The 21,901-nt window shown below is 42.8% G+C and overlaps 2 protein-coding genes across 2 annotated transcripts; one reads left to right on the top strand and one right to left on the bottom strand.

Moving 5' to 3' along the window:
* The first annotated feature begins 144 nt into the window (after window positions 1-144).
* LOC307241406 (glutathione S-transferase Mu 3-like) lies at window positions 145-8,515 on the top strand. Its single transcript, XM_080015475.1, has 8 exons — window positions 145-277; window positions 4,128-4,203; window positions 4,330-4,394; window positions 4,478-4,559; window positions 6,718-6,815; window positions 7,047-7,142; window positions 7,867-7,977; window positions 8,210-8,515. Exons 1-8 carry the CDS (start codon window positions 242-244, stop codon window positions 8,303-8,305), a joined length of 660 nt encoding a protein of 219 aa, XP_079871601.1. The 5' UTR covers window positions 145-241; the 3' UTR covers window positions 8,306-8,515.
* A 573-nt stretch (window positions 8,516-9,088) lies between these two features.
* On the bottom strand, window positions 9,089-21,584 carry eps8l3b (EPS8 signaling adaptor L3b; the record flags this gene model as incomplete). Its single annotated transcript, XM_080014586.1, has 19 exons — window positions 9,089-9,219; window positions 9,813-9,945; window positions 11,213-11,298; window positions 11,831-11,947; window positions 12,386-12,473; window positions 12,581-12,621; window positions 12,773-12,985; window positions 13,175-13,343; window positions 14,077-14,222; window positions 14,709-14,783; window positions 15,013-15,086; window positions 16,029-16,169; window positions 19,532-19,647; window positions 19,775-19,860; window positions 19,982-20,131; window positions 20,747-20,905; window positions 21,014-21,078; window positions 21,205-21,320; window positions 21,556-21,584. 19 exons carry the CDS (start codon window positions 21,582-21,584, stop codon window positions 9,175-9,177), a joined length of 2,049 nt encoding a protein of 682 aa, XP_079870712.1. The 3' UTR covers window positions 9,089-9,174.
* Window positions 21,585-21,901: the final 317 nt, after the last annotated feature.

Raw genomic sequence — 21,901 nt, 5'->3', positions numbered from 1 at the left:
TTGTTGTTTTTACTTTTGTATGTACTTGTACATTTGTTTATATACCGTTTAATTCCACAACGATCGCAGACGTGACCTTTTGGAAGCCCCGCCCCCCGACGTTAATAGCCACGCCCCCCCCCCCCCCCCCCCCCGGCCCCCCGTGCGTCCTGGCTCCTTGACGCCAGACGAACCGTCGCGCTGTCGGTTTTCTCTCCGAACAAACAACTCGTTACTTTCGGGCGTCGGAACCTACTTCACCATGAGCATGAAGCTGGCCTACTGGGACATCCGTGGGGTAGGAGCCGCCACATCTCTCGCGAATGACGATCTTTAATGTTTTTTCTGCGTGACGCGTTAGGGTCCGTGTGGAACGCGGCGTGCCACGAGGCTCCTGGGCCCCTCCGGGTTGTTTTTTGTTTTTGTTTTTGTTTGTTTTTTTAGAACTCGCCTCTATTTGTTCGGGAGCAAACGCTTAAAATGGAGCGTGGATTCCCGTAGAGGTCCGTCGAGAGGATGTGCTTATTGGAAATAGGTCATTGCCAAGCCTGGTATGCATCAACCACAGGGATGGAAACCTCGGGTGTGCGGTCCCAACGCGGATTACCTACAAACTACTACATCCCCCCCCCACACACACACACACACACACAAATTAAACGTCACTTGAAAGAACTGGAACTGGAAAACAAATATCACCGCCCAGGAACAGACGTTGTATACTACGTCGTCCTTGGGAAGTAGTTTCATAAATTCTTATTTAGTCCGGTATGCCGTACCTGTCGGCGTCACGGAGTGGTCCTAGCTGCCCCGAGGCACTACGTGTGGGCTCCGGTCAAACTTACTTGTCAAGCAATAGATTTGTGAAGTAGATAAAAATGTCGATTTACCGATAAGGTATTATTAAGGTACTCGTGTGTTTTACCAAATGCGCAGGAATATATGCGTCGCATGTTTTTTTCTTAATTTAATAATCGAACCACAAATAACATAACAAGAAAGGGGAAAACAAAAATCGGAAAACACTTTATTACAGGAACAGCTCAGTAATACACATAGGCAGTATATAGATCGTGGGGGTCCCCTGCATCCTCTCCTGGTTCATGGGATCAACCCACCGCTGTCCTCCCTGGCTTCTCCCTCGGACCCACGGAGACGGACAGGTGTACTGCCACAAAGGGATGGTCCGCCATGAAGTGATTGCCATCAGTCATTTTGAGGCTTACGCCACCTTGCGGTCCCAAGGTAGGAGCTGCAATCACTTTTTGGCAAGTGCAAAACTGCATTTTATGAGTTGTATTGGCCCTTTAAATGTATTACAGCTGGTAAAAAGAACTGGGTGGGCTATAATCTGCCAAATAGAACCAGCAAGAGTGAAATCAAGTCATTTCGAGGCAAAAACAACCTTTCATTCATAAGGTGGATGCTGCATTCACTTTTTGGCAAGTGGAAAACTACACGTTACTGGTTTTGGCATTTCAATAGGTTAAAAGGAAAAGGTGGTCTATGATATTTTAAAAAGTAACCCTAATAAATGAAACCAAGTTATTTTGAGGCATAAATACCTTTTCGGTGACATGGTAGGAGCTGGAATCACTTTTTGGCAGACGATAATTTTTTGGCACAGACCGGCACCGCCTTCCTCTTGTCGATAGCCCCAATGTGTTTATTATTATTGTGGTTATTAATGTGGTTATTACTCATTCCAGCATAAACCGTGTTGTTTTGAGAGATTATAACTCATTCCAGCGATAAAACGCATTGTATTCAAAGATTGTTAATCATTCCAGCGATAAAATGCGTTGTATTTAAAGATTGATGTTTATTTGTCACATACATATACATATGAGCAGACCGATAGTGAAATGACATTGCAATGCACCTGGAGATTATACACAGTAAGTACTAACTAACTAAACTAACTGATTCCTAAGGACTAACTGATATAATGTATTATTATTGTTAATATTATTCTTAGAAATTAATATAAATGGTCTAGGAGAAGCGTTAGCCGATAGATATAGATAAATACCCTATATAGGCTACAGATCTAATAAAGATCTTTTTTGTTTTGTTCTTTTCATTTAGACATGAAATATGTTTTATCCAAAACGTGTGTGATCTATTATTTTGTTGCGTAGCGTAAATTTATATCCCAATTAATCATTAATCAATCATCTATATGTGGAAATAGTGTTGTCCTTCCCAAATAGGACCAGCTGAGGTCCCCACCACCTCAGACTTTAACATTGCTGAACCTTGGAAGCTTTGTGTCAGTTTATGCACTTCTGGACAAGCCTGTGTCACACGTTTTCATAGTCATGAAAATATATCCATTCCATCTTGTCTTGGAGCACGATTGTCTGACAAACACAACAAATGGTAAATGTGGTGAAGTGGGGAGGCAAAGAAACATGACTGTGTTCATGTCTTGTACATGTGTGTACACAAAAAGGAACTACTCACCCCTTAGCCATTGTGAATGATACCATGACCTCCTCCAACCTTAATGGCTTCCCGCACGCAGGAGATCTCAACATGAAGCCGATTCTAACCAGTCTTGGTTGTGACTATATTGGTCCACAGGAAAGGCCCGCATCGGGGGTCACCGTTTTGGGCTGAGTTTTAAGGCAAATTCCCTGTTTTGGGGGCCCTTCCCTTAATGTAATGTGACAAATGAGGAGTCAAATTGCATCTACTCCTGGAGACGAATCAAATGGTGCCAGGCACTTCCCTCTCCGACAAGGAGGCGGGGCTTAACTCTGACCTGAGCCTAACCCTAACCTAACCGCTCCACACCTCTTCCTGTTCACTCCTTTCTTCTCATTTCCACTCTTCCACACATCCTCTTCTTGTCTCCTTTCCTCTTTTTCTTCCTCTCTGCTCTTCGGTCCCTACTTCTCTCCTCTTCTCTACTTCTCTTATCCCCTCTCTCCTCTTCTACTCTCGTCTTCTCCTCTCCACTCAACTCCCTATTTGTTCCTCTCCCTTTTCTCTTCCTCTCCCCTCCTGTCATCTCATTTTGTCTCCATTCATCTCCTTCCTCCTCATCTCCTCCCTCTCCTCTCTCCATCTTTTCTCTCCACACATCCCTCCCCTCTCTTCCCTTCCTTTCTTTGTGTCTCCTTTCCTTTTTTCTCTCTTCCTCTTCATCTCCCCTCATCTCTTCTCCTCTGCTGTCCTCTCCTCTTTCCCTTCTTTCTTCTCGCCACCAAACTCCTATCTGTTCTTCTCTCCTCTCTCCTATAACCTCCTCTCCAACTGCATCTCCATTGCCTTCTCCTCCCCTCGCCCTCATCTCTCTTTTCCTTTCCTCCCTTCTCTCCTTTCATCTTCAGAGGAATATGTAGAGGGGAGAGGAGTGGAGACACATTGAAGACAAGGCGATGTGCGTCCTCACTGTTCTGCTGATGTTGAGACCATAATGGGGTGCATTTTCGTGATTCTTGGCTTTCCAGAAGTACCGTTTTGACCCCAAACTTCCAAGGTTTGGCAATGTTAAGTCTATGGGGTCGTGGGGAACTCTGATGGTCCTATTCGGGAAGGACAACACTATTTCCACATATAATTAATTACAATATGAATTCACGCTACGCAACTAAATTATATATCGCACACTTTTTGGATAGAAGGTATTTAATGTCCAAAGGAAAAGAACAAAACAAAAAAGATCTTTATTTCTAAACGAGCCCCCCCCATGCATTGGAGGATTGTTTATTATGATTGGTTATTTGTGTTTATTTATTATAGGCATGCATGTAATACACAATGCATATGATGAATAATGCATATTTGCATATAAACAAATACTTTTCAAATGCCAAGAGTCTCCCCTGGTGGCATCTATTTTTTTTCCTACAACAGAGGGTATTTATTATTGTTCCATTGCATAATAATAAGACCGTATAATAAGTTGATGCGCAAGTGGAGTTCCAATTCACAACCTGCAATGTCAATCTTTATCTAAACCACTTACAATAACTCTGTCATTTGCAAGACCTGTGGAATGTCAAGACCCCTGTTTTTATTTGACATCTGCGGCCGCCACCAACCATGTATAGATGCACTGATTATTTAAAATAAACAAAGTATTTAATCTTTGAGACATGCAAACTCTTCCTGAAGATCTTTCGTTCCCATTCCTGCAGCTCGCCCAGCCCATCCGCCTGCTACTTGAGCACACTGGAACCAAATATGAAGACAAGTTCTACATCTGTGGAGAAGGTGCTTTAATTTCCCCCAAATAAGTAAATATTTAAATATCCTCTTTCCAAACAAGCTGTAGTCTCATACAATAAATTGAGCAGCTCTTTTATGAAACACTACTTTCTCTCTCTCACATACGCACAGCTCCAAATTATGATAAAGGTTGCTGGTTTGATGAAAAACACAAGCTTGGGATGGACTTCCCTAATGTAAGACATTCATATTACATATGGAAGTATATTCGGGACAGGAACAATATCAGGATTGATGGTGTCCTGTGCTTCATACCCAGCTTCCCTATCTGGAGGACGGAGACAGGAAGATTGTGCAGAGCAACGCCATCCTCAGATACATCGCTCGCAAGCACAATCTGTGTGAGTAGCTTGTTTTACAACCTTGTTATTGAGACCCCACATTGGTCTCTTGATAAACACTTGTATTAATACTGTATTCCTATATAAGGCTGGTGTATTAATATTTGATTGGTATATTTGCATTCAATTATACAATTGGTAAATAGGCTTGAAATATCACAGTTTCTGTATAATCCATTAGATCTTCCTCTATACTCTATGATAATAATACAGTATAAGAATCAAAGTACGGAGGAGGGAGAGAGCTGATCTGGTCTCGCCCTCTCCGCTCAGCTGTTTCCCCTTTCTCACATAGTTCCCGGTAAATTACTGGGATAACCTTTTTGGCACCGCTAATGAGTTTCACTATTCACACATGCAGCTACATTCAGGAACATTTCCGTCTTGTGCCTTTTCACACATGCCATGATAATGCCAGAATAGAAGGGGAAAAGGGACAGTCCAGCAGAAGTCACCCGGTGTGCACCCAGGGTGCAGCCCCTGTGCCGGAGAGCGACAGACGGAACAGCAGCCCGTGCAGCTCATTTACTTGCGCTCACAAAGAGGATTTATGTGAATGTAGTATGCAAATAAAAATTTTATGAAATCCTGAAATAAATAAACAAGGCAATAAATAATGTAAATATACCTCAGACGGAGCGCGGTGGTGCGCCCAAGCCCCCACGCACACGCCGGCTGAGGTGGGTGGGATCTTTCATTCAGATTCATGGGGTCCTTCATCACTTTAATTGTGCCACAGGGTTTCATGAAACAATCCTGTTCATACACACGCCCACTTCCACTGTGGAAAAGGGGTATCGGAGAACTTTTTTTTTTTTTTTTAAATGTCTCCTCCAGACGGCGGTGCAAGGGTGCATGCGTGCCACTCCCAACTCCCGTGCCGGTTTGCCTGTGTTTTTATTTTAGATCTGTTTATTTTCGTTTGTTTCCTACTTGTATGAAACACAATTTTCAAACACAACTGAGTTAAGGGACTGTCCCGTTCCGTCCTGTTACAAAAAAACTCCAGTGTTTCCCCACTGTCATGCACCCATTGCTTTCTGTTGCTATGGGGAATATTTAGTCAAAATTGGATGTTTTTGTGTAAATACTTAGCTTGTAAATAATAAAACCTGCGCTTCTGTAACAGGGAGACCCAGACTTGCCAACCTGCACGCATCAAATGGTCAAATGTACACACCGGATACTGTGCTCATGTACTGTACTGGTAAAAATGTTCCGATACTCAAAACCGATACTAATGTAAAGTAGCGTCGCTGATGCTCAAAAAAGAGCGAAAGAAAGAAAATGTCGGCTGTTTGGAGGTACCTCAAGGTGAATAAAGAAGATTAGATAAATTATTTATCCATCGCCTGACAATATTCCAACATTGTGCAGACTGTTTCTATCACTGTCACAGCGGAGCTCCGCTCGTGATGGAAGGTTTGACTCTTTTTTTTGAGTTCTGAATGATTCGGTTCTTGACGAATCATTCAGTAAAATGAGTCGTTTGATTAAGTTAGTTTGACGCATGGTGAGGGAAGGACGACTGAGCAGTGACAGTGAACAAGAGTGAGAAGAGTCGGCCATCTATTTTATTTGTTTGTTTTTTTGTAATGATTGCAATTTAATTGCAACGTAATATATAAATATAATAGAAAGGTATATTTGCACTTAAAGTGAAAGAGATTTTGATTTGAAGTTTGAACTGGACATTTCCATGTTAGTTACATGCAGTGTCCGACTAAAACTCAGTGAGAGCTAGTTTGCATTCTACTGAAACTTGGGTGACAGTCCCACATTCTGTTTTATTGGAACTCAGTGACAGTTTCATGTTCTATTATTGTTACCTAGTGAATAATGAACAATAATAAACAGTGTCAAAATCAGCAACCTCACTATTGTGGTAACTGAGAAAGTCACAGAGAAAGTGTCCCCATTACGCACCGTTTTGTTTCCAAACGGAGACATAAAGTAAAGACAAGTAAAAACTCACTGTTCTCGTGCACCGATTGCGGGCACCCCATCGCTGGAGTGCGCATTTTCGGTAACCACCTGTAAACATGAAGCTGTAATTAAAGGTTATAAGATTATTAATGGTAGTAAGGTGTGCACATTTGTAACAGATATTTGGGGAATGCAATTTGTTGTCTTTTAATCTTATTTAATCTCACCGCAGGTGGGGAGACGGAGGACGAGAAGGTGAGAGTGGACGTCATGGAGAACCAGGCCATGGATTTCCGCAATGGCTTTGTGATGCTCTGCTACTCCGACTATGTGAGTAACAGGGTTCAGTTCAAATGGCCTTGATATTCTATTTTATTTAATTCAATCAATAAAGGAAATCTGTTTGTTTGTCTGAAAAAAAATTTAAATTAAAAAAAAACAAAACATCTGGACACTTGATGATGTATAAAAAGTTAAAATATGCCCCTTGAAGTGTGAATTTCAAAAGTTGTACTTGTACTTTGGTCAGGATCAGGGTGACTAGTGAATGTTTGTTTTCAGGACAGCATGAAGGCAGGCTACATGGAGCGGCTTCCTGGAACACTGAAGCAGTTCTCTGAGTTTTTGGGCGACCACAAGTGGTTTGCTGGTGACAAGGTACTTTAAGGACAGTTAAAAGAATAAATAATGTGTCATGCATAAGCCCTAACCCTCATCTGCTTGCAACCAATGTCTCATTTGCAGGAATACTTCTGTGTAGCAAGCAACTTTAGGAAATTTGGCTGTTAGGTCTTTCTCATTACAGCAGGAAACATGGTGGTTCACTGAGCAGTGTGGGATATCCCAGAAGGCCATGGGAAAATTATATTTATTTTTACATTATTTAATTATACAGGCTCGAAACACAAAACAACCATTATTATTTTATTATATTAAATTGTTTAATAGCGGACCAACAGTTTGAGTACGATTTCAAATTACAGAAGTTAAGTGGTCATCCTGGGGTGACATTAATATTCCATTTAAATAGACAGTTGCACTGACTGTTTAATTTGGAGGATTTTGATTGATAATAAACCAGGTGGAAAGGTGATGGGAAGAATTCTTGCGAATGAGACAGATGCTAAGATACACATTTGTTAGTTAAACATTGTTTATTTGTTTACGTATTAACCGAAAGGAATTTAACCAGGAAGCCGTGCAGAGTTGTAAGGAACCTTTTTCTGTTCACGTCGTGCTTGACTTGACTCAAAACATTTGTGTCATTGCAAGTTCCTGGTCTGTGGTTAACCTTTGATTTAGATTTTGTTTTTGGCGGTGCAGGAGGCTGAACACATTCCCTTTTTTCCTTTATTTGTATTTTCTTTCTTTCCACTTTCAGATCACTTTTGTGGATTTCATTATGTACGAGCTTCTGGACCAACACAGAATGTTTCAGCCCAAGTGCCTGGATGATTTCAAGAACCTGCGAGACCTTTTGGACCGTTTCGAGGTCAGATGCTCGTGTTATTTATTTATTATTTTTTCGTATTAACAGCGTCTTTATTATGGGGGCGGTTCAACTTGCCATTAGACCAAGGATTGCATTTATTTCTGCCTTGTGAACACGGGCATGTTGCTTCTGAACAAAATGTCCTCTATTTATTTACAGGTCTGTTTCAATGGTAATTTCATATCTTGCCTGATTTATTAATTTCTCTCTTTTTTTTTTTTTTTTTAAATAGGCCCTGGAAAGCATTGCTGCTTACATGAAGTCCAGCAGATTCATCAAGACTCCAGTTAATAACAAGAGGGCCAAGTGGGGAAACAAGAAGGAGTAGAAATAAATAAATAACAAAATAAATAAAACTGCGTTGTTTGGAGCTGGCGACTGAGCAATAGATAGACGATCACAACATCTCAAAGTGTTTCATAGAATGTTAGTGAAAGTGGCTCAACATTTAGCCCAGAGTTAATTCAGATGGACACGTTTGCATCCATGATGTTTACCAAACCTTTTAAAATTGACATTAAATTCCAAATTAAATTCCAAATAAGCCTGGCGTTCTGTGTTGTTTCAGCCAGTCTAGGTTTTCCATTTGACACAAAGCACTTTTCCCCCTTTGCGACAGGTTGTCTTTGAATTGATTTTGATTTTTAAATCAAGAGTTTCAATATCACATGTGATGTGATTGAGTCATGCACCACACAGAAATCTGTTGTGCTGGCCCCATCACCATTCCAATCTCAATTTCGGGTATTCCATTTGATTTTAAGGTCCTTGAAAAATACCTTCTTATAGTGGATCATTATTTCAGACAGGTGCACAGTGGACATTATAATTTTTAAACAATTGAATATTTTATTTGGCCAGATAATTACAATTAAAGAACATCACAGAATTTATCAGGGTGAGGCAGAGAAATGCATGGGACATTTTTCTATACAAAGTGCTTTAGAAACTACTAAGTGAGACCATGTATTTCCCGGAAAAAGTTATTTGATAGAACACAGTGAAGCAGAATTCAGACGTTATTTCTTTAGTTGCAGAAGGCATCTCCAGATCTTAATTGTCTGTTTTATTAACCTCAAAATATTATTTCGCTTACAAAAAAGGAATAAGCCACTGTGGTTCAAGATATTACTTTGAATCAAAAGTTTAAAATGATCATGGCAGAACAGTGGATTCCATAGCGATGGAAAGGGGTCGTTAGTGGCGTCCGTTATACTGTCCATACCCGGGTTCAGTGGCGAGCTGCACAGAAGGAAAGAAAAACAATCATCCCTGATATTAGCCAATCACGTATCGGATATTGATCCATCTTTAGTGTGCTTTTAGGTAGATAGAGATAGATACTCATTCCTGGAGGGAATTGCAAGCTTGCAGCAATAACAAATAAAAATCGGAGTTAAAAAAAAAAAAAAAAAGTGAAATATACAATAAACCTCAAAAGTTAACTACACAATAAAATATGGTATAATTATGGTAAATAAACCAGATTTTTTTTTAATCAAGCAGTGTAAACCCAAAACTGCACCAATACTGTTATCAGTCCAATACCAAACTAAAATAGGATTTATTTATTTTTTAATTAAAGAATATTCCTCATAAGAGCTACATCAAGCACATCAGATATTAAAGAGATTACAGAGATATTATTTCGGACATAGAAACATATTAGATGTCTCTAATAGGGTTGCATTTTAATTATTAGTCTATACTGTCCGGCCAAATTTGCCATTCGATCGACAATAGCAATCATCCAACAAAATTCCCAAAAGTTAGTAAAAAAAAAACTTGTGCGTCCTTAATCCTCTATATGTAGTTAAATATTGTATTTCACTCACTGCCATGGCCGACTTGATGGGCTGCAGCTGGAAGAAGAGCTTCCCTCCCTCCTCGGGACACACGGTGCGGATGTCATCCCGGGACATCCCCAGCAGCAGCTTCCCGTTCAGCACGCAGAGGCTCTGCACAGTGCTGCAGCACACAGCAGGACTTATTAAACAACATCTGGCCACATAAGGTACAATACAAGATGGAAACATGTAAAATAGTAGATTTAATGTATTTACAGTATATGTACAGATTAAATATATCCAGTGTATATATATATATATGTATATCCAGTCTACATTTATATTTATTTTCTGACCGTTTAAGTCTAGTGTTCTTGTTTTGGAACTTGTTCTTGTCCTGGGAAACCAAGAGAGCTTTCTCTTGGTAAATGTTAATATCACTTTAACTCACGATTTTGTAACTCATAAATGCAAATATTACTGATCAACTCACTTTCTCTTGTAATGTCACTTTGACTCGTGGTTAAAGCCAGGTAATACTTAAAATACGCAAATTGTCATAAGTTCTCATTTACGATTATCAGGATTATTACCAGTTATTCTTATTCCACTGAGAGACACTAAATACGTAACATGTGGATGAATGTCTACCATCTGAAGTCCTGGGTGTCTGACTCTATGGACGTGGTTGACGTTCTCTATTTACAGACGCCAAAGATGCCAAATATAACATGAATGAGAGGATCTGAACACAAGGCCCATCTTAAAATGTCAATGTACAGGTCTAGAAAACGCAACACAGTCTAGAGTTTATACCAGTGTTTCCCAACCTGTTTCTACTATGGCACAAATCTTCGGATGACATAGTCCCATGGCAACGACTGTTCTGTTAACTGCTAAAAAGGGCGCAAATGTGGGAACTGTGTTTATTATTAATAGTTAGCGATGCAAGACTCGCAAACGATTAGTTCGTAATGAACCAATCTTTTGACTCAAATGACTGGGAGTCATGAGTCACACTGGCAAAAGAGTCAGGAGAGCGGGTGAATCTTCCACCCCATAGGAATTATGCAAAATGCCTTGATGGTTTTTTTTGCCTTGGTCTTTTATTTGCTGTGAACGGATCTTTTGCAACTCTGGCTTCACCAACTATTAGTAGGTCATAATAATAATATGCGCACAGTTCCGTGTGTTTGTGATGTTTTCAGTGGTTAACAGCATAGTGCTGTGGGATTATTTACATTTATACAGAATTATGTCCTGCAACTAGATATAATTGTTATGTAACTTTATGTTGTAAGGGTCTGGTAGGATGCACGACAAGATAATGAGGATGATGATGATGATTCTTATAAAATATTGTTATTGAACAGCTTTGCGCGGCGTGTAAGGCAGATGGAGATGGAGCCATTTCTCGCAGTGTGTTGTGTGTGTTGTGGCCAGCTCACATTTTGGAGAATCCTTTGTACTCCAGCCAGGCTTTTACATCTGCCGGGGCCGACGTCACATCCAGAGGTGGAGGGCCACGCCAGCCCTGAGGTCACAGAACAAAAACAGAGAAGTTCATTCTGAAACCCATGATAGTAACAACAATTTAGGCAAGAATTAAAGCACAGAAATAAAATGCTAAATTGTGAATAATAATCCCAGATAACAGGCATAATTTAAACCATTTAAAACAAATTAAAACCTACAGTACTCGGGTGTTCCCATTTCTGAACCAAGATAAGGATTATGTAAGGTTCAAAATGGAAAATTAATTAAGCTTCATGAGTAATTTACATATTTACCTGTCAAAAAAATTATAATAGCATAAAACTGTCAGAATAATTTACACTGTCAGAATAAGGAGAGGCATTCTTAATTTATAAGACTAAAATAAGAATACATCTCCTTTGCTTAGCATCGTATTTAGTCCAGCATTTTCCTTTCTATTTTCTGATTGGTTCCTAAGATCACTTTTTTTTTTTTTTTTTTTTTTTTAATAAAAATAAAAAGTAAACACATGAAAATGAGACAGAACTAAAACATGAGATAAGAGACTATGATGCTGGAGCTCAGTCAACCTGTGGTTCCTCCAGGGCCACGTCACTGCTCATGGGCTCCAGAACATTCTGAGGAACGTGACCTTCCTCCTCACGAACATTTCGGACGAGCCACCACTGCTTGGATTTGTTAACCACCTATAGAAACACAGAATATACAGACTAAAGAGGCAATTTCAATAATAGACTATATACCACATTAAACTCACCTACCTGCAGTAAATAGAAAAAACTGATTTTACCATTTGAGCATTTCTGTGCTCTACATATATAAAATAATAACTAATAACAATAAACTAATACAGTATACTTAATAAATTCATAAACAAATAAACTGAAACTAATAATACTAATACTTCAGTAATAGCCTTCATTGTATGTTTAGTATGTAAAATTAGGTGGGTACAATTCTCGTGTATTGCCAATTATTTTCTTGTTTATACATTTTTTTTTGTTATATTTTAGGTTTATTGTTATTATTTCCATTTTTCTATCTTCTGGTCAATATATCTAATCCGTCTCTCTATCTACTGTATTAATTTTTTCATTGAAGTCACTGTTTATTTGTAATCCCACCTGAACAATATCCCCCTTCATAACACTCAGCTCCTGGTTGTGTCGGGCCACAAAGTCATAAATGACGCGCATGTGCTGCTCACTGGGGCTGAAATCAAATCGAATTTTACTAGAGTTTCACAACACATGGAAAAGTACACGTTCAATTTAAAAGTAAGTTCGTGGTTTAATGTATGTTAAAATACTAGCTCATACCGAGCTTGTGGTGGAGTTCCCCGCGGACTGTTCATCACTGGCTGTAACGGAAAAAACAGAGTTCTCATGAGGTGCAGAGGTACATTATATTACCACCCCCCCGGACGCATCGCAATGCTTGTGGGTGGGGATTCTGCACACAGCTGAGCGTGTATCACCTGACCGTAATCACGCTCAACCACGTAGCGTAACTCTGTAGGCAGGGTGGCAGTCCTGGCAGGCCTGGCAGGCTGCCTGGCTGGCCTGGCAGGCTGGCAGGCTGGCCTGGCAGGCTGGCAGGCTGGCAGGCTGGCCTGGCAGGCTGGCAGGCTGGCAGGCCTGGCAGGCTGCTTTAAAGCTGGCAGGCCTGCCAGCTTTAAAGCAGCCTGCGCCAGCGCTGACGCCGTCATGTCGAGACTGTAGGATCTGGTGAAGGTATGTGGGTGGAGCAAAAAGCAACACCCCACACACACCTCCTATCATACAATAACAACAAACAATAACATGATAAATCTTTAATCATTTACTTTATCTTTATCAGATCAGAATGTAACCGTTGACGGGGGAATTTTGGTCCGATTTTTGTTTTTTTTACAGAGGTTTTTGCGGCGGTACCGTCTGGCTCCCCGGTGCATTATGGGATGAGGGAGGGAAGCGCATGCTGCTGCTCCGGCTCAGAGCCCCGTTCTGATGGTGCTGCGAAGCCTGCACGGGGGGCGGCAGCCAGCCGTCGTAGAACTCTGGGATGTACGGAGGTATCATGTCACCGTCGGGCCATTTAGACCTAGTGGAGGACGGGAGAGATTTAAGAAAAACGTCCGTCGAGTCTCGATGTCGCTCTCTCTCTCTCAATTCAGTTCAGCTCAAAGGGTTTTTATGGGGATAGGAAACATGTTTAAATTGCCAAAGCAAGTAGAAAACTAAAAGTGAAAAAATCTCAAGTAGAAAAATGTAAATGCTAATTGATAATTGGTAGAGTATATATATAAAGTAAGCAATATCTATATATATATATATATATATATGAAAACAATTAATTTTGCAGTAAAATAAATAAATATACACAGATGTGTGAAGATAGCCTAAAAATGGAAAAGTGTAAACATTTATGAATTAATAAATAATGTATTATATAATAATATAATATGATAAAGAAAACAATTAATTTCGCAGTAAAATAAATAAATATACACAGATGTGTGAAGATAGCCAAAAAATGAAAAAGTGTAAACATTTATGAATTAATAAATCATGTATTATATAATAATATAATATAATATGATGAAGAATATATGATGAAGATAATATAAGTTATAGATAGATAGATAGATAGATAGATAGATAGATGATTCAAAAACAAACATATAAGGACATGGACCAAATGCAGACAGAAATGTGTAAACACTGCACTAAAAAAAAAACCATATAAATGGTAAACTTAAAATATACACTTATATACAGTGGGTTATGGCATCCACTGTTGTACTTGAATTGGTGTATTTCTCATATTCCTCTACCTGGGCATGTTCCAGCAGTCTCCCAGCATCATCCAGAGCTGCTCCTCCTCTGGACCGACCACCTGAGCGAGCAGCCACAGGGCCGGCTCCGTCAGCATGGGGGCGAGGACGGTGGGCGGCAGGTCCAGGGGGTACTGGGGCACCACCTGCGAGAACACCAGGGAAGGAACGCTTTCCTTTGAACCGCTTCACTTGGACTTCACTTACTGTAACTTTTTCAGTCATGACAACTTTGCGTCAAAAATATGCTGGAAAAATATATGATTTGATATGGTATAGTGGAGGAGAAACACTGAGTGCTCATAGAACCATGGAGAAAAAAAAAGTACAAGAATAAATAGAGACCAGTCCAAAAACATTTTTTGGAGAATTTGACAAAATTGTGATTTATTATCCCGACTGAATAAGTTAAAAAAAAAAAAAAAAGTTTTAAAGGGTCTTGGTCAGGGCGTGTGACCTCCTGTCGATCTCCAAAGACCCTAGAATGCCCATCAAGGTCTGCTTTGGGCTGCGCTCTGTTTTTAGTTAAATCTGTCTTGGATGACACCGTGCTGTGATTCCACAACCTCCGGAATCCGGATTGTCTGTCTGAAAAGAGGACTGAGAGGAACGACTGCAGGAGAGATGCTCACCAACTGGAGAGCAGAGAAGAGGATGAGGACAAAGTCCGGAGCGCTGGGACTGGTCAGCATCCCGTCCAGTTTCCCCTGGAAAAGCACAGAGAGAGAGAGAGAGAAATGCTCAAAGAACAGAAGAGCCTTTCAGCCAGAACTCCAACGCAGTGTGCTCAGAACGCTGTCTCACATTCCAATAAAATACAGTCTGCACGGCTCAAACGGGTTTCCAAAAGTCAAACCTAGTGGTGTGATTTTCTGTCACAATGCAGCGTGTACAGAACTTTCCTGTTGCGGGACAGTAGGTTGGAGAGGAACATACCAGGAGGTTGAAGCCATACTTGACTTTCTGGAGAAAGGAGACGTATTCCTCCCAAGGAGGCAGAGCAGCACCTGCTGTTCACCAGATAATGTGCAAAGCAAAAGGTCAGAAATCACTATTCCCAGGATACAGCATAAAGGAGGGAGAGGGAGCGAGAGAGAGGGGGGGGGGGGTTGAATAGATATAGAGAGGAGAGAAATGAGGAAGAGGAGAAAGGAGCGGGAGGAGGAGAGAGGGTGGGGGAGATGGAGAGAGGAGCGAGGAGGAGAGGGAGAGGAGAAAGTAGAGGGGAGGAGGGGTGGAGGGAGGAGAAAGGAGAGGAGAGAGAGGAAGGGGGGTGGAAGAACAAGAAGAGGAGGGGGAGGAGAGACGGGGAGAGGAGGGGGAGGAGAGCTTCACCTTTTTTGTTTTCTTTTTTTTTCTTCTTCTTGCTCTTCTGCTCTGTGGGCGCAGGTGCAGAAGCAGCAACAGCAGCGACTTTGCTCAGGAAGATCTCCACGTCATTTAAAATATGGTTTAAAATGTCCTGTGACAGGAAGTGGAGAAGTCATCTACAGTTACATTAATGTCTTCTTTTGGTGTAAGGTAATTAAACAGATGCAGTGACTAGGTTGTTATGATCTATTCTACACTGCTGTGATTAAATACAAATACTATATATACTACACAAATCATAGAATTATTTATAACCAAAATTTATACCAGTAACAATAATCCATCCTATGCATTGGATCATCTTTTTACTTTTATTTATTTGTTTGTTTGTTTGTTTGTTTATTTATTTATTTACTTGCTTTTTATTCTTCTACTATTGTATTATTATTATTTCATTATATTATTTTTAACAATTAATAAAATGTTGTAATTTTTTCTCCGCCTGTTGAGCTTTTTTTTTTGTATCGCTAATCGTCAGTAAATCCTAGTCCCGGTACAGTAAGTACACCTGGCAGAATGAATTGTAAATTGATTGTGATTGTGAATACAGGTGTTATGATGGGGGATTCAGACCGTGTCGCGATCCTTCTCTGAATATTCGGGCGGTGCAGGTGCAGGTGCAGGAGCAGGTGCAGGTGCAGGGAAGGCGTGGAAGTTGGCGTGGAAGTCGACATCGTAGGCGGCGTCGTCCTGTGGAGCGTAGACCCGCGGGGGAGCGTTGGCTGTGTTAGCCGTCACAGCAGAAACGGGAAAAGACAACAATTCAGAGACAAAAAATGAATGCAGATATTTCTTGACGATCAGTGGAGAATACGATCTCAGGCGAATCAGAGATGACAAAAAAATGTACATATGTAGTCGTCCGGCTGTTCGGTTCAGGTCAGTTGAGTTTTTGGCAGGAGAGGGTAAAAACAACCTTTTTGCAGATTGCAGATTGTGTTGAGGTCATGGTTAAAGTTGTTGTCGGTTGAGTTGGTCGTTTTCCCGAAGTCATCATATATCATATCGTATACCATATATATAAATATAAATAGATAATCACATCTTTGGTTTTGTGAACATTTAACTTCAGGAAGTGGCTGTCACACCACATTACAAAGTCTGAACGGACTGATTAAAACAGCGCCATCTGCGAACGTCAGGAGATGCCGCTCATCATAATCACTCCGACAGTCATTTGTACAGTATGTTGAATATACGGTCATGGGGACAGGCCACAGCCCTGGAGGACAACCGTATCTGGGATAGGGCACCATTGGCCCTGACTGCCGGGGGCCTACATGTTAAAAAGTCCATCACCCATTTCACCACGTTCTGTGGAGATTAAAAGTGGACAGTGGTTTACTAGATAAAAATGTGTAGCTGGATTGTAGTAAACGCCGAGGAAAGACCTACAAATAAAAGCCTTGCATGAGTTTTTGTCCCTTAAAGATGCTTGTACAGATAATTAAATAAAGTAGGTGTAAGGGAGGAAGATGCGCAGAACAGAAGGTGTTGGAGGAGGATGGTCCGCTGTGGCGACCCCTAACGGGAGCAGGCGAATGAAGAGGAAGAAGAAGAAGAAGAGTAGTAGCATCATCCACCCCGCCATTAACCCGATATGCAAATTGCATTTAGACAGACAGACAGGCAGACAGACTGTTACTTATCCACTCGTGTGTCTGCGAACTTGTTGTTTTCGAAACCAGTCACCACATCGAGGCGGATGTCCGTTTTGTAAGAAAGCACAACGCCCGAACAGCTCACGCAACGGTTGGTTTCCTCTCCTCATACGGAACCCAACACATGAACGCTGACCTCCACCCTACTGATCATATGCAAGGCAGTAACACCGACCATACAGTACCGACCATATGCCCGCGGAGGACCTCCACTGCACCTCGCACATACACCACGGACCCGACAAAATGTACGAGGGCGCGTTCTACCACAAACTGACCGACCGTCTTACCAGGGCGGACATCTTTTTTGATTTAGAGCGCTGCGTGGTCTCCATGCACCTTGATTCTGACCAACTGCTGTTGGTCACGTCTCCGATTCGGCCCCACGTCTCCATTTTCAAGTCCCCGCAGGAAACATGGGTTGCCATGCTCAGTAACAGTCTACATCAACTCTCGCTATGCTTTTGGCGTTGTGCATGACTTTGGCGCCCTCTGGAAACACAGACAGTTCTTAAAATCTGATGGCAAACCCATTCTACATCACCATGAGGTGGTGTCTGGGTGTTTGGATGGGCCCCGATAACAAACCCTGCCTGCCTAAGCGTCTATTCCCCTGCTTTGCTCATGGTTTGGACCATGTGTCAAAAGGAGGGATGTGCACGGCAGTACAAACACATTGGTTCACAAAGGGCTTTTCCACATTTGCGGCCGCATACTGCAGCAAATGCGTAATCTGCGCCCAACACAATCCTGGCAGGCCACAGGGCCTCTCACACCCCGCCGCACATCCAACTCCAACGCGCCCGTTCCAACATGTAATGATGGATTTCGGACACCGTGCGGAAACAAAAAATACTGTCTGGTCATGGTTGACATGTACTCCAAATGGGTGGAAGCTTTCCCCGCCAAAAATGCCACTGCGTCAACAGTGGCGAAAGCCTTACTGGCGGACATAATTCCCAGATGGGGAATCCCAGAAAAACTGTCATCCGACAACGGCAGCCATTTTGTAAACAAAGTCCTCACACAGTTGTCGACACATCTCCAATTTGATTTAAAAACGCACTGCATTTACCACCCGCAATCCGGGGGCGCTGTGGAACGCGAAAACGGCTCGCTGAAAAACAAGCTAGCCAAATGTTGCGGCGAAAGGAACCAGCCTCCGGCCACAGCTCGATGACACCTGACAAAGAGGGTCACACACAACCCCTCCCATCTCCTAAAGACCACTGTTACGAACACTGTTAGTTGCAAGGTGACGAGTGCTGGTAACCGTCCACCTCAGGTCACAGACGAACGCATCCATAGGTCATAAACGAGCGACGCTGACCAATCAGATCTCCAACAAAGAGATCCACGCACCACACCACACCAAGTCAGCAGAAGCAGACGACACCATGGAACGCCGGCCACCTCGGCACCCGTTCCGACACCCCGGCCTCTGTGGCATGCGAGGCACCCTAACAATCCTGCTCATAGTCACTCTTATGATTGTGGCACCATGGATCTGGTATGATGTGACGCAAGGTTACATAAACCCAGACTCGACGACCACGACTCCATACCCAACCTACCCAACACCAACCCCTACTTTCGCTGCCCACCCTTACCTGTGTCATTCCTCTCGTACGATGTATTATAACTAAGTGTATCTCATCCACGTTCGTCCACTATGCCGCCCCGCCCTTAGCCGACGTCGACCCTGACCACGGCCCCTTCCCATCACCGACTAATTCTCAGACTCGGACTCGGACGACTCCGATAGCCACGCTCACACCTCCCCAGTCTGACCGCATTTACCGTCCCTCAAATCAACGGCCTCGTATGATGGATTGTCTTGAATCGGACTCGACTTGACTCTCTTGATGATGAATGGGTTCGTTGTTTCTCCCTTAAGATTACTGTCGGCGTTATATTTGTTTTGGTATGTTTTGTTATTATTATTGTGTTGTCATTACTTTTGTTGATGATTCATGATACTCTCATTTGATTTGCTTGATTGTTTGAATATAAACAAAAGGAGGGAAATGTAGAGGCAAATATCGACGCCAGCTGTCACTTGTTTGTTACTTATTCACTCGTGTGTCTGCGTGTCCTGACACTCGCGCTCCCTCTCCTCTCTTTGCTGCAAAGAAATATCCTGTTCCTCTGAAAAATATACACTAAGCCAAAGATCTGTTCATGGTCCCTTATTCCAAGAATTCCACCACAATAGACATAAATGGACAGATAGATAGATACACAATATGTGTATATGTTATTGTACACAAAAAAATATGGCAGGATAATTATACAGTAATTGGCAGTCGAGCCAATATATGTTTTTTGTTCTCCGCATGAACTAGAATGGACGTGACGAAGATGATAAGACCAGCTATACACCCAAAAGATGTATTTATAAAGACAGGCTTCAGGCGCCGTACCAAAGCCTCTGCCGTTCCGCTCTGGTGGGGGCTCCCACACTGGTGACGGGGTCCGCTCTCGCTGGACGGGACGTGGCGGCGAAACGTGCTGCGCTATGATGCTCTCCAGGTTGCTGCTGAACACAGGACGTGAGACTTCAGGGATTCCTAACTTTCATAATGACTTCCACGAGAGCTCCAAGCTGAGGTGTGTTTTTTTTTTGTGTGTTATTTTCTGGACTTCACCGATGTGCGGATTCGTACCGGATGTCGAGCTGGTCTCTGCGGGGGTCCGCGGCAGATCCTGTGGATTGGATCGTCCTGTCCAGGTCGCTCTTGACGTGCTCTGCCTGGGGTGGGGAGTGGGGGGTCTCATTTAGGTCCAAATCTGGCGCAAAAACCATACATCTCTCCTCCTGTTTGAGGCTTTGGATGACTGACGGAGATGAGACGGTGGATCACACCACTCACCCCGACCTCCTCGCACTGGAACATGAAGACCTGGGGGCCGCGTTTGCTGCGGTCCTGCACGGTGATAGAGAGCAGGGAGTTGTAGGCGCAGCAGTCCAACACCGCCTTGGTCTGCAGGACGCTGCTCAGGGCCAGGCACTCCAGTTCAGCCTGAGGAAGGGGGAGGAGGAGCCTCATCAGCCAAGTCGGGCTGCCGCAGACTTCGGCCGATGGAGCTCTCGAATGAGGCTTTCGAATGAGCTGATGTTTTGAGAAATCTTCTCATATCTACATATATATGTATGTAACCCACTGAAGTCATCAGCACACGAAAGTAAGAGACTGAAAGTCTATTTTTTTCTATTTTTTAGGTTAGACTCTCTCTTCAAAGTAAAGCACAGTAAAGGTTGTGTGTTTACATAGGAAGCCCATTTATACGTGAAAAATAAAATAGGTGCTTCGCAATCCCCTCAAGTCCGTGAAACTGACGCAACTATTCCCCTCAAAGCCTATTCCACAATATTCACCCGAGAAAGTTTTTCTCCTGCGCAAAGGAGGAACTAAATGGGCAGGATTGATCTGACGTGAAATCCCACGTGCTGGCCATTAGGGGGCTATGCAACGGAAGACCCAGTTCAGCCAAACCACTGCACGCTCTCCTCCCCGAATTTTAAGGAGAGTACCTCGGTCAGTGCTGTCACGAATCTCCACAAACCAGCCAAATGGTTCCAGCGATACTGTATGTGTAGTGTTGAGGTTCGTTCAAAGACAGGGGGCGGTCCAGACCTTGGTCTCGATGTCGTTGAGCAGCAGATGTCCTCCCTGGACCTCCAGGATCATGTCCTGCGGCCACAGTCGCCCTTTGGCGTCCAGCCTCTTGAGCTTGGCCACACAGTCGTCCAGGTTCTGGACATCCTCGCCGTCCAGCTCACAGGTGAACAGGTGCTGGGGGGGGGGGGGGGTGGAGACAAGGGCGGAAAAATTCGGATAGACCTTCAGGGAGGGCAACGGAAACCCGTGCAGCCCTCAACCCGACACAGGTCTCGTTCGTACCTCTACTCGGTAGTGGAAGTTGTCGGCTTGTTTGTTCAGCGTGTCCCCATACTCCTTCCTCTGTACTGGTGCAAGAAAACACTTCCCCCGTTATGAAAAGGCAGCGACAAGGAAAATACTAATCGAGGTAAAACGCTGCGATATCGGGGTGGGGGCGGATGTGCTTATGGAAGCCGCGCGCCGGGACATACAGTATATTGATTTGCCGCTGGGCCTGGATGTGCCGTTCTTCTGCCACGAGCTGCCCCTGGTATTGTCCTGCTGGAAACCCCGCCTCTGCTGGGGAAGGTCCTCAGCGGAGAAGCCTCTGCAAGGCAATAAAACAGCGTAGGCAAAGTGGAGATTAGAGCTCAATAAACCCCCCCCCATTAGGAATGTTTTCAAGATAGCAGATGAAGCCTAGATCGTTTAAGTCAATCAGTTACTCAATCAGAGCACGGCCATGGAGGATTTATCATAAGGCGTGTCAACAGTTCGCCAATTCCACGCAGGAAATCAATACGATCGATGAGAGAGAAACTGGGCAGGATGCTGATACTGACCTTGGGGAATAGGTAAAGGGTCCTCCCATGTTTCCATACATTTTCAATCTACAGCTTGTGTCAATGACCTGGAGATATGAAATCCCTGTTAACCTTTGTGCTGACGAGGCAGAATGATGCCTGGAAGGATATTCATCGTTACATCACGTTAGAAATTGACCTCCACCCAATCTCCTGACAAAAACAAGCTATTCCGCAATAAGTATTTCCTTCAATGCCTCACTCGGACAAAGGAGGATATCTGAGGTATAACACCTAAATATAACAAAATGTAAAAAGAAAATCTACCTCTACTAATGCATAGTATTCGGAGAGGCTTAGATGTGAGTGTGATATACAGTGGTTT

This window comes from Zeus faber, assembly GCF_960531495.2.
Source record: "Zeus faber genome assembly, chromosome: 15".
In the NCBI taxonomy this organism is placed as follows: Eukaryota; Metazoa; Chordata; class Actinopteri; order Zeiformes; family Zeidae; genus Zeus; species Zeus faber.
The sequence above is the reverse complement of the archived record's forward strand: the minus strand, read 5'-3'. Positions and strand labels throughout refer to the sequence as shown.

What these genes read in the sequence shown, in the direction of transcription:
- LOC307241406 (XM_080015475.1), top strand. Translation starts at nt 242, where the DNA reads ATGAGCATGAAGCTGGCCTACTGGGACATCCGTGGG. An exon ending in CGCTCGCAAGCACAATCTGT is followed by an intron (nt 4,560 to 6,717) that starts GTGAGTAGCTTG and finishes ATCTCACCGCAG; the next exon opens with GTGGGGAGACGGAGGACGAG. An exon ending in ACCTTTTGGACCGTTTCGAG is followed by an intron (nt 7,978 to 8,209) that starts GTCAGATGCTCG and finishes TTTTTTAAATAG; the next exon opens with GCCCTGGAAAGCATTGCTGC.